The 13,232-nt window shown below is 42.6% G+C and overlaps 1 protein-coding gene across 1 annotated transcript in view; it reads left to right on the top strand.

The window, feature by feature from the left end:
* Positions 1-13,232, top strand: part of LOC126248137 (rapamycin-insensitive companion of mTOR) — a 275,241-nt gene that overhangs the window by 193,873 nt on the left and 68,136 nt on the right. The window contains exon 21 of the mRNA XM_049948829.1: positions 10,987-11,102. Within this exon, the coding sequence (XP_049804786.1) occupies positions 10,987-11,102 (116 nt within the window). The remainder of the gene's footprint in view (positions 1-10,986; positions 11,103-13,232) is intronic.

Raw genomic sequence — 13,232 nt, 5'->3', positions numbered from 1 at the left:
CAAATCACAAGATGATATTCCAGCCTACATGCAGTGCCAGCTGCCTTCACTAGTTCAGCCAGCTACATAAAGGAAATCCATGTGGCAGATAACATTGTTTTAGTGCTGATCCATTATATGTTGAAAAAAACCTTATAGATAGTGCGTGTGGATCTACCAGTGTAAAGGGTATGTGGTATCAGGAATGACAGGGACGATATTTGATGGCAGTGGGTTGGATGGTGAAGAGATTGGTTAGTATTCTGAAAAAAAAAAAAAAATTGCTGGCAGTTTGGCAATAAGTGATGATCAAAGCGTAAATATATTCTTGGTGAGTGTAAAGTGGCCAGAATGATAGGCATGTGATATTTTAATGTTGTGTGCATGCCTAGATCACTGCACAATGTTTTGGCTATTTTGTTTACGTGCACCTTTTTCATGAAAATGGAAAAAGTCCATCTCAAGTAGCAATGTTGTTTAGAGGCCCCTACAGTTCTCCACCCAATAGCAGACTCCGAGAAAACTAGTCGGTGGCCTTGTGCAGAAATTGGTTGTGCAAACCAACATATCACTGTCATGTGAGATAAAGGATAGGTGTGTGTGTGTGTGTGTGTGTGTGTGTGTGTGTGTGTGTGTGTGTGTGTGTGTGTGGACAGGGAGTGGGAGATGTCTTTATCTTTCTACTTGCACCTAAAGTTAAAATCTTCTCTAATCTTTGAGAAAATTTTAATTTTAACATATTCTGACTAATGAAAATATTGATATAGATGCCTAAAATGGTTAATATTATATGCATACTAAACATATGCAATTTAGTGATTGCTAGAATAGTACAAGGAAAAGTGAAATTTAAATAAAAAAATCGTTTACATCCATTTTTATATTCATTTCCTCTTTTGCTTACTGTCTAATCCAGTTGTCGGTGGTATCACAATAATAATAATAATAATAATAATAACAACAATATATCATCATCATCCTCCTCTCACGGGGCTCATGACTCTTTTGCGAGTACATATTAAGTGACACCAAAACGATGTGTGTTCTGATCCAGCTGTGTCATCCGACGGGTATAGAAATTTCACTGCAGACACTAGAACACTACTGCTTTTCCTACACTGGCTATCCCAAGGGAAGAGTATCTGGGGAGTGAAACAATTGATCCAGTACTTTGTATGTGTTCGAACAGTTATTTTTGTGGAACATATTGAAGATAAATTTCGAGAAGTTGAGCCATTGGGGAAAATGCACAATGGATCACAGTTGATTGTCCTCAGCTCCACAGTCTACAGCTCTTCAGGCATGTGAATGCCTAGGTGCCAATAGTGTTGATGAATGCCCCACACAAAACTCTGAATATGGTCCAAGGTATCATCTTCCATAGAGGCATACGAGGAGACTCCAAACATACTAGGTGCTATGGGCTAATCTTGAGTGGCTAGGTGTACGTTTTGTCCTACATGTCCAGAAAGGACCCAAGGGTAATCAAACAGATACAAGCACCTTTACCTTAGTCTTTGAAAGAAATTTTCTTCAGGAAAAAGTTAATCATGGTGTACAAGTGTGAAGTGAAACCTTGCGTCCCACCACCAATGACATGCTTCTGATGCTTATGCTTGGTCATATGACATCCCACTGCCAGGTGGACCCAAAGTGTGGAAACTGTGGACAGCCACTCCACAGAGGTAGTTTTTGCGAACAACATCCTATATGTGTCAAATGCACGGAACTTCAAGCTCCAAATTCACCAGTTTGCCCAGTGTTCAAGAAAGAAAAGAAAATATGGGAACATAAATCTGTTGACCACCTGTCACTTGCTGAGGCATGAAAACAATACGAATGCTTGCATCCCGTTGATATGATGACCAATTATGTGAACGTCGCAGTCCTCGCCCCCACTACCTTTTTTTTACAAACCAGTTCTTCCAATGCCATTCTGTCTTGTGGTTCCCACTGCACCATGTTCAGGAACCACATCGCACACCTGGCCACATAAGCAGCTTCCTCGTCCAATTTCTACCAGTGACAGGGTTCTCTCTTAGGTCCCCTGTCTCTGGCAACCCACAGCTCAGAGTCTGAAGCAACTGCGACCTGTGGGTCCTAGGGCTGCCGACCTTTCATCCGTTCCCATGCTCATTGCGGATAGGGACCGATGACCATCACAGTCTGGTCCCTTGAATCCCCCAAACCAACCAACCAATCATTGCGGATAGGCCCTTACAAAAATATTGGTCACCAAAGACTGCGGAGGAGGAGAAGGAGAATTATTGGGAAAAGGCTACTCCATTGACACTGAAGGCACCTGATCCCCACATGTAGTCAGAATATGAACCAATCGTCATTGACATAGTTCCATCCTCATCGGTGATAGGCAGTGATCCTTGGGCATGACCGGTCCTCCTGGCCCCTTCATGCCTAACATGGGTGCCAGTAATGTCATCATTCAGTGAGAATTCCTCCTCTTCTGTAATTTTTCATATTCTACAAGCAACACACTTCACTGATGACCATTCCCCTATGTTCCATGATTATTGTGCATTTTGTCAGAACCATGCTGTTAGTGAGTGGATTGCCCTGTGCATCACACTGGAGGCAATAGTGGTGCACATGCAACTCTTCCACTTTTCTCCCACTTGAAGACTTTAATATGCACCAAGGCATGTGGGGGAGTATCACTTCATTTGGTAGGGGCCTTGATTGACCAGCTTCTTACAGACCATGATCCATGTCTCCCCAATAATGGTACTCATATCCATTCAGCAACATACAGGGCATCTTTCTAGCTGTTGACCTAATAGTATTTTTGCCCAATCTCGTGGCTTCGCTACATTGGTCACTTGTGACAGTGATGACTTTCCAGTGATCCTGTCATTTCTTTGCCACCACCAGGTGGACCAACTACCATGTTGAGTGCTTTGAAGAGGCAGTTGGCATTTGTATGCCTCTGCTTTTATATTCGCCCTCTCTGTCATATTGCATTGATGAGGTTGTGCAAGGTGTATCCAACATGATTACCAATGATGTGGGAACTGCTATTCCCCTTTCAACAGGCCCTTCCATCGCCAGCTGGTGTGATGGTTGACCAAAGACATTGCAGGAGCTTTCCAGGATTGCTGAAGAGGCCTGCTACATTTCAAGTTATGTCCTTCACAGAAAAACCTTATCACATTTAAGCAACTTTGTGCTAAGGCTCGCTATCATACAAAATGCTGTAAGAAGGAATGCTGGGGGCAGAATGTTTCCCCCCTAGGAATGTATGCCTCTTCCTCCTCCCTGTTGTGGGCAAGCTACTTAGTCTTCCAGCTGCCAGTGATCAACAACTGTTCCAGGTCATGTCTTTCAGAATGGTCTTTGTACTGATGCACTGGTTCTTGCTGAACATGTTGCAACCCACTTCGTGACTGCATTGGTATCCTCTTGTTACTTGGCTACCTTTCTATGAGAGAAACGATAAGTTAAAGACGTTTCCCTATGTTTCACCCATTGCCAAGCCGAATCATATAATGAACCTCTCACTGGCTAGGAATTGCTTCAGGCTCTTTTCTCATCTCACAATACAGCTCCAGGTCCTGATCCAACATCTGAATGTTACCTAAAGGCTACACCTACTTAAGGTTTTGAGTCATATTTGGGTGGAAGATGTCTTTCCTCCACAATGGCAAGATAGTATCATCTTCTCAATCCCCAAACCAGGCAGAAACACAACCAATTATCCTTACCAGCATGTCCTGCAAAATGCTTGAAAGTATGGTTGCCTGCAAATTCTGTTGGGTTCTCAAATCCCCCTGAAGTGTTGCTTCAGTAAGATATTGGCAAGCAGTTCTCTGCAGGAAGTGCACACAATGCAGGCAGCTAGTTTGTTGCCAAAACTTTATTAACAGTCGAACATGAATGTAGAGCAGTGCATATGCAGCAGGCACAGTAGACGGCAGGCAAAGCTGTGCCAGGCAGGTGAGCCTAGCTGGACTATCTGGTCAGTGAACACAGAACTGCAGGGTGGACAGTGGTGGCAGGCAATGGCCATTGCTGTGCTGCCAGGAACTTTTACCTTGGCCTGGACCATGGAGGTGGCAGCAGGTGCTGGGGACCCCGCACTCAGGCAGTCAGATGGCAGTCACTGCTTCACAGCTCGGATACATCAAACGTTTCTGTGTCATAAATACGGCGATGACTGGCACAAGCTATGTGTCATAGTAGTGCCCAGCAGTGCTGATCACAATGGACTGGACCTCGGACTGGAATTTAAATCCCGTGGCCCAGCCATGTTTGTGCATTGCCTGGAAACTTCCGTAGTGGAGGCCAATGACTGGAGTTCGGCTGGTGTTAATGCGCCAATTGGTCATACTCCGAAGCGTCCTGAAGGCTGTACCACTCCCAGGTTGTAGGCATGTGAGTGCATTGATACTGACGTGTTGGCGTCTGCTGAATTGCAGTACTGGCAGGGGTGATGTCCAGCAAGCAGACCTGATTACTGTTTTGCGCTACTTTCCATGCTGCTAGAGCTTTTAGCCGCTATACCTAATCAGCGTGATTTTGAGGGGGGCTGATCCACAACCAACCATCTGGTTAGGTTGGAAACAGCAATCCGACAGGATTTTTCTAAGCACCGACACCTCATTGCATTCATCATAATTTACTTACCCTCCATGACTGGGGCTTTCTAGACTTCCTACCAATTTTTATTCATCATTTTTTATCCCACCGGTTGTTTCAGGTTAGATTTGGTGCTTCACTCAGCTCTCCATGGGTCCAACAAAATGTAACCCCACTCGGCTCTGTACTGAGTGTAACACTCTTCCTCTTCCCCATCAATAGGCTAGTGACCTTGGTTGGGCCAGTGGTCACACTTGCACTGCATGGTAGCAGTTTTAGCATTTGGTATAGTTCCCACTCTGTAGCCTAGGGTGAATGCCAGCTCCAAGGCAAAAATCCAAGTCGTGCATTTTTGTGAGCATACCGTGATCCATACTGACCGGAATTCTGCTTGGGTACTCAGCACTTGAATGTTGTTGCACAGCACCTGTTTTGGGCTTACTTTATGATGATGATAAGCTGGTTTGGCAGTTCCATCTTCTTCAGCCAAAGGCTACCTTCATGGGAAAAGCTTAAATCTCTCTGCTTCCGTGCCTACACCTCCTGAGATACAGATCGTGCTACTCTTATCCATATTTACTGGGCCTTGGCCTCGTCCCAACTTGAGTGGTTGCCAGGTTGATTGGTGCTGTGGCACCTTCAGCTTTGAAATTATGGGGCCCGCTTCATTACCATGACATGTGACTGGCCACTGATGCTTTCAGGATTAGTCCCGTTGACAGTCTCCTTGCCAAATCGTGGATCTTCCGTCTTCAGTTCCAGTGGTACGAACTCTTGGTCTCCTGTACAACTGCCACTCGACATTTCCCTGATCATCCAACATATCCCATTCTTTCTGTATATGAGGGGCATCAACCTCCTGATACCCACACTCTCGTAAGGGTACCAGTTGGAATGCACCTCACAGCCTTCTGCCTAATGCACTCTTGTATTTTCTCACTCACTCTCACTTGGTTGGTGCCCAGTCCACAAATTAGGACTGATCCATTTTGAAGTCCTAAAGTCTCAGTCGCCCCCATGACCTTTTGGCATGTGTTGTGTTGAGTTCTTCACAAGTTTCAGAATACTACCATCTTTTACACTCTTGACTCCAAAACCGTGAATAGGAAGGGATGTGCTTTTACATCTCCTGCTCAGGAACAGCATTTGTTGCCAGGAGCAGTGTTTCTTTTTTTTCCAGAGTAGCAGATAACCATTAGCAGAGCTGTCCGTTTTATTAAACAGGCCTCTATTGACAGCATTTTGGTATGTAGTGACTCAGTGATCAGTCTCCAGGCCATTGACCGAAATCACCCTGTAAGCTTTGTTATTCATGACCTTCTCACTGGCCTTGGTCATACAGCATGCTCTGGTGTCTTTCTCTGGGTCACAAGTCGTGGATATCGCAGGGAAAGAACTGACTGACAGTTTGGCTAGAGGAGCAATTTCCCCCTCCATTCACTGTGACAGTCCCAGGTGTGGATTTGTGGGTACAAATATGACCTGTGGTCACTTGGAGATGGAATGGTATCAGGTGGGCTACTGCCTCCTTTAATAAACTCTGCACTGCCATGGAGACCACTGCTGCATGGTGCTCTTCCTTCTGTTCCTCCTGGAAGGAATCCACCACCCTTTGTCACCTACACATTTGTCATACCAGACTAACCCATAATTTATTTTATGTAATGAGCCACCCCAACATTGTAGTTGTGGAGCCTTAAAAGCAGTAACTCATATCCTGGAGGAATGGTCCCTCCTTCTGGCCTTCCATGCTAAGCGTGGCGTTATGAATACTTTCCCTCTAATATCGGCAGACTATTAATGGATGGTTGAAGTGGTTGGATGTTTCCTCCATGAAAGTGGTTTTTATTCTTGGATATAAGGTTTTAAGCTACCTTTGGGGCAAGAGTGCGGCGGTTGTAGTCAGGGTGTCCTCCACTGCATGCTAGATTTGGGGACCCCCGACACTATCTCCTTGACCAGCTCACTCTTTCATCCCTCCCTTACCCCTGTTTCAATTGCTTTTAGCTATGGTTTGCTGTGGGTGTTCTTTAACGCCTTGACTATAGTGGATCAGGTGTGGTTTGGCTGTGGGTGGAACGACTCCCATCACATGCAAAGCCCTGGGTACACACACATGATGCCTTACCTGTCTCTCTCCTCGTGTTTTTATAATTGACCACCCATTATGTTTTTAAGCTGCTCACTTGTACTGTTCTCAATCTGACGACTGGAAGGCATTCTTTGCGCTGCAACTGTCTTTGCCCTTCTTAGGGATGGCAGGGATCAAATGTGGGCTATGATTTCTGTTGCCTTGGATGAGTCCAGGGAGATCCTTTGTCTGCTCTGACCTAATACCGGCCCTTAATTTATTTCTAGGCCCTGGAATCAGTACTGCATTCAGTGCCTCGGTTTTACCGGTTCTATGTACCTTCGTCATTGGAACACACTTGTGGTGCACTTCAATAATTCTGGATGAACTACCACTGCATCGAGGCACTGATGACCTTGCTGTTCAGTCTTAGCCTGCAATGAACCAATCAGCCATCCATCATAATTGTTGTCATCAACACTGTTACCATTATATGGAATGCTAGTTTCACCTAACCAATGAGAGACAAGAAAAGAGAGGCGGTATTTCTATACACAAGCAGCAGTGACATTTATAATCTTGGTTGTACAAATATTTGGCTGTTTGTTGTGACTATGTTATGATTTTTGAGGTGGAGGTTAGGGTTGGACCTAATACCAGTGCTTAAATTGCTGCAATGGAATTGCTGCATCAGTAAAATTTATAATCTGGGTTGTCACAAATATTTGGCTGTGTCTTCTGAATATTTTGCGATTTCCAAGGGTGTGGTTGTGGTGGATCCTAAGAACATATTGGACTTAGCATCTGTATTGATGTGAGAATGTGACAAATTTGATGATATTATTTCATCTCTTGCTTCCGAACATTTCATCTGTGCGCTGCTGTCTCATTAGCTGCATAGATCCAGCAGCTAACACACTCCCGTTTATTGCCATGATACCTCCCGGCAAGTATTGACAACATTGCTGCACGAAACAAGTAAGTACGCCACTAGCCTCCATCTAGACTTTACTGTCTGCCACAGAGGTATATAGTATTGTTGAGTATTAGTGCAATTTTAAAATCAATTCAATTCCAACAACAAGTGAATTCAAGCAAACTACAGTAAAAATGTGCTAAACATTAGCAAAAAGCCAAGGTATGCGGTATACATTCCCATGGTTGGCAGCATGGCAAAATTTGCTGCCCTTTTGCAACTCCCGTCCCAGCATTCATCCTTCTTTTCAGCCAAGCTGGTGTCACTGCTCCCCATACAATGCTTCAGAATTCTTCAAAATAAATCTGCATGTGACATTAATTGTCGTAGCTTCATCTTTAAATGTAAGACGACTCCTATATTCATATATTACACAGTGTAAAACCATACACCTCGACAGCAGTTGTTTAATCTGTGACTGAAAGATGATTCAGTATTTTTTGAATTACAAATTTGGGGAAAAAAGTTACTTGTTTTAGGGTGATACTGCCAATAGTTAATCAATTAACAATTTGATTTTATGTTTATATTATTTATAAAATAATCTACTTGAAGGACTAAGTTGGTGATAACACTTATCACAGAGTAAATTTCCTGTAAAGAATCACATACATAAAATTAACTTTGAAATGATTATTCCTTACATTTTTTGAAGTTCAACTACAGTGGACAGAAATTTAGTTGAGCATAAGTAGTTCCACAAAATGATCACCCATATTCCAGTAGTTGATCATTATGTAATAAATAAAGTCATATGACATTGAATTGGTAATTACATCTGCGAACTTAACTTTAAAATGTTTAACCTAAATCATTAACATACTGAACAATTTTTTGTCAGTGGATGTTGTTGCATTGGTGTCTCTCTCTTCCTTCCAGCTTTGATAGGGGATTCAGTAGGCTACGTACTATGATCAGAAAAATGTGGACTGAGTCTGTTTTTCTGAGATGATTGGGATGAATGGTGTTTTTTGGAGTGTCTGCTTCAGTGTTGACTGGATGTGAAGAGGGCTTAGAAGGATCTGAACTGGCATTTTCTTTTATTGTATCTTGATCTCATGAATTTTCATTATGACATGTGGATGATTCATCTTCCAAGTCACAAAATATTTTGTCGTTAGTACACACTTGAGGATCTCCTGCTGGATTTTCTGATAAGGGGATGGATTGTTCTGTACTACCTAAATGCAGAGATGACATGTTAGCATCTGTAGTTTTGTTTGTTGAAGGTGATATACATGAATCACGATTTTATACCAAACCTGAAACAATTCTTATGCTCCTGGATCGCCTTCCCATCCATTTTTCTCTGCTGCATGGAATTCTTTCACTCTACCTCTCTTCATTAAAGATTCAAAATGCAAAAGATGTTCAACATTAAATGATGATGGTTTTATTGCATTACCACATGTTATAATAGGTGCATAATGTTTAGATTTGCTGGACATACGTCTAGCATAGTCCACTGCATCAGTATCATAAGAGAAAAGACCACACTTCATGAAACTGTTTTTCACTGTTTCAGGAGTAGCCTTTTCATTGAAGACAGTCTCAAGCAATGGGACAAATACTGTTTTTGTTACAGCTTTCTTGCCAGGGTCGAAATATTGCCTCATCAGCTGGTTGATGTGCACGAGTCGCCTTTGGATACAGCGCAAATTGTATTATCCCATTGTCGGCACAAAACGTAGTGACTTTATATGCTGCATGGGATTTGTACCCATTTACCTATAAAATGACAGGAAATTTGACTCTCTCTCTCTCTCTCTCTCTCTCTCTCTCTCTCTCTCTCTCTCTCTCCAGCCGCAGAAGGAAAATGTTGGCAGCATATTCAAAGTAGAGGGCCCCTTTCACCCAACTCTGTTTTGACTTCCCAATGCCCTATTCACTGTTCAAATTCTCGGATATGTCCCTTGAAATTTTCTGTAGTGGAAATACAACCATTGGGGGTACAGTGTCTCCAGCAGCATTGCAATTCGCCTTTACAGTAATGACCTCCTTTTCAATGCCACTTTTGACTTAATACAGACTGTCAAAAGAAATCGGACCCAGCACATTTCCGCTTTTAGGGCATGTTTCAAATCTTGTTTCATCTCCATTATAAATTTAAAATGTCCTAATTTTTACCCTGTTGAAGATGCTGATGAAGTTGATTGAATTGCTGCCTGACATTTTCCTCAGTAACAGCTGCTCTAGCAGTATTTATGCTCTCAGCATGCTGTTCTAATACATCAGGGTGATATTTCATGACTTAAACCCTTTTTTTACCAGGTCTCTCATCTCTGAATAGTGTAAGTCTTCCATCTGCCAAAACAATGTCACTCACAGTTTCATACAGCATCCTTCACTTGATTGGAAATCCTTTTTTAGTGTTGGCATGGATCCAGTTAACCAATAAATTCTCTTCATCCGTGTCAAAGTTGAACCTGGTCACATCTTATGCTCCATAGGTGCTTTTCCTTTGATTTTATTATTTAGCATATTAAATAGAATACCAAATTCTTTTGCAGCTCTCCTCATAATGACTAATACAGATTTTATCTGTATGTCACAATAACTGCTGGTTGATCATATGTACACCAGCGGTGATCGCCCTGATCAATTACCGGGGGCCATATAAATTTCAAATTTCCATCAGTATGGGTCAGAAGAAAGTAATGCCTACATGGTCCATGGTTAAAAGCAACTTGTTGTGAAAACATTCTTCACACTTCCTATGTGATAAATGACACCATCAATCATTCATAATGAGTTATCTCTTAAAATAGTTCATCACATTTCAGTATTTGGTACTTGTATCACTGTAACCTACCTTACAGTTAGTCTTGATGCTCTGACTCAGCACTTTTCAGCTCAGCACAAAAGGAAAGATTTTCTCAAAGCTATCAGTTCTCTCCAAATGTTGTAACAATAGAAGATACAGGTTTGCCAACGTAGGTTCTTTATATTCTCCTACATTTTTAAATGTGCCAGTGCCACCAACTCTTAAAATTTAAAGATTAGAATGAAACTGATAAACTACCGGGTGGTGATCAATTACTGACTGGGGCACCATATAATTGGGTAAATATGGTAAATGGGAATATTATATCTCCAGTAAGTTAATATAGACTGCCATTGTGACTCATGTAATATAACAAGAATAGATATGGAAACAATCAATGACTCCCTAAGTTAACTTCTTTATGTAGTTGGCGAAGAAATGATAAATATAACGAAAACTTCATATTTGTATTGTTAACTTTTATGTCAAGCAGAATTTACACATACGTGACTATAGTCACAATGCTTAACTCAACATTCTGTGTTAATCACAGCATACAACTTATTTTTCCCTTTTCTGATGTGTCAACCTTTTTTGTTACAGTGATCGTGTTCAAAAGCTGAGTCCAATACCCAGTTCCACTTCACTAAATACACTTAAATCAAGCAATCAGCAACGGAGAAATAGCCATATAAGCTACCGAAAGCATTCTACACAAGGTAATTTGACAGTACATTTAGGCTAACTGTTAATACCATCATTCAAGACAATGGTTAGTACATTTTAGTATAGAAATGTTAAAAATACACTGGTGTGCAAAACTTAAGGATGAAAGTAACTTTCGCATGATGTGTCACTACTGTAACGTGGTTCAGTGAAACTTGGACCATACATAGAAAGAACTGATTAAGTGTAGTACAGAAGGTAATTGAAAGAAATATGCAATTAGACAAACAGAAATTACACTTTTATTGAAAGACATTAGTTACACTGAAGCCAGTGCAATTTATAATGGTTCCCAGAACTTACAAAAGGTGGGAGTTGGTTCTTAATAGATTGTATGAACACCATGGATGGCAAGCAAGCTCTGCAATGTGCTCTCATGGTGGCCACAAGTTTGGTAAGGAGTTCTTGTGGTAAGACATTCCATTCCTCCACCAGTGCTGTTGACAACTTCTGAATGGTCATTGGTGCATGTGGACTGGCTGCAGTTCATCTCCCCAAAATATCCCACATGCACGCAGTGGGGTTTACGTCTGGGGAACAGGCAGGCCAGTCTATTCGCTGAATATCTGTTCATTCCAAGAGCTGCTCCACCTACACAGTTCGATGTGTTTGTGCATTGCCATCCAGAAAAATGAAGTCAGGACAGAATGCGCACCTGGAAAGGTGCATATGGGGAAGAAGTACAGTGTGACAATAATGTTGACCAGTGTGTGTACTTTGTTCAGTGATTTGGCGGCCAGTACGCCCATCCAACTTATTCCTCCCCACATCGTAACAACTGGACCAACGAAATGATCATGTTCAACAATGTTCCTGGCTGCGTTATGCTTTTCCACCTGGTGCCACATTAGGGTATGAAATGCATCTAGATACAGTTAGTAGCTTGCAGTTGTAGCAGACGGTTGCACTCTCCAAGCACACTGACGTTAGCATTAGCATCAGCATCAGCGGTTGCTGAATGCTACCTGTTGTATTGAATACATTCCAGTGCTTTCCATAATTTCTGGATAGTGTCTGTCTGATATTTTTGCTAAAAATATCATACTTTCTTAATTTTCATTCCCTTCATGCATTCTGTGATTTAAAATTAAGTTCATTGAATATTTGTGGGGTGTTTACATTCCTGGGCTGTAGATTCTGCTACCTGCTCTTCGCCCTCACTGGTGAAGACGGTTGCAATGCAGCCAGTGAACCGTCAATTCAAAGAGGATTATTCCCAGGAAGATTTCTTGCGTACCTCGAGGTCGCAGCCGTCTGGCTCTTCTGCAAATCGCCAAAAGTCAAAACAATCATCCAAAGACAAACAGTCTTCCCCCTCTCCGACTACTCGTCAGCCGTTTTTGACTCATCAGTCCTTTGCAACTGACTGACACCGAGGAAGCTCCGTTGATCCTGCTGAGTTGATGGACGAAGATCCTCCACCTGTGGATTCCAGTGGCCATCCTCCCTCAATGGCTCGCCCTATGCGGCCGTCGAGGTGAGTGTTCCTTATTCAGTGTTCCTAAATTTTATGCCTCTTTTACAATGGAATATCCGTGGCCTTCGGTCTAACAGGGCATACCTCCAGCTGCTCCTGTGATCGCAGTGTCCACTTGTAGTCTGTCTCCAAGAAATCAAGCTACGTCCTCAAGACCATTTTGCTCTTTTCCATTTTACTTCACTCTGGATGGACCTTCTCCTTACGGTGCGGATTCTTGCTCATGGTGGGGTTGTGCTGCTTCTACGAGAGTATGTTTTTCATCATCCTATCCCCTTGCACACCCACCTGCAAGCAGTTGCTGCCCATGTTTTCCTTCCGGACTTTACCGTTTCCCTCTGCACCATTTATATCCCGTCGTCTTCTGCTATCACTAGAGCGGACCTGACACAGCTTGTTACTCAGCTTCCTCCACCCTTCCTGCTCCTCAGTGACACCAATGCCCATCATCCTCTGTGGGGCTCGCCTGTCGCCTGCCCGAGAGGTTCTCTTTTGGCGGATCTTCTTAATCATCTTAATCTTGTGTGCCTTAACAACTGCGAAGCCATGTTCCTCTCTGATTCCACGCACAGTTATTCCCACTTAGACCTCTTGATATGCTCTGTCCAGCTCGCTCGACGTCTCGAGTGATGATGTACTCTTTCCG

Source organism: Schistocerca nitens, chromosome 3 (assembly GCF_023898315.1).
Source record: "Schistocerca nitens isolate TAMUIC-IGC-003100 chromosome 3, iqSchNite1.1, whole genome shotgun sequence".
NCBI lineage: Eukaryota > Metazoa > Arthropoda > Insecta > Orthoptera > Acrididae > Schistocerca > Schistocerca nitens.
The sequence above is the reverse complement of the archived record's forward strand: the minus strand, read 5'-3'. Positions and strand labels throughout refer to the sequence as shown.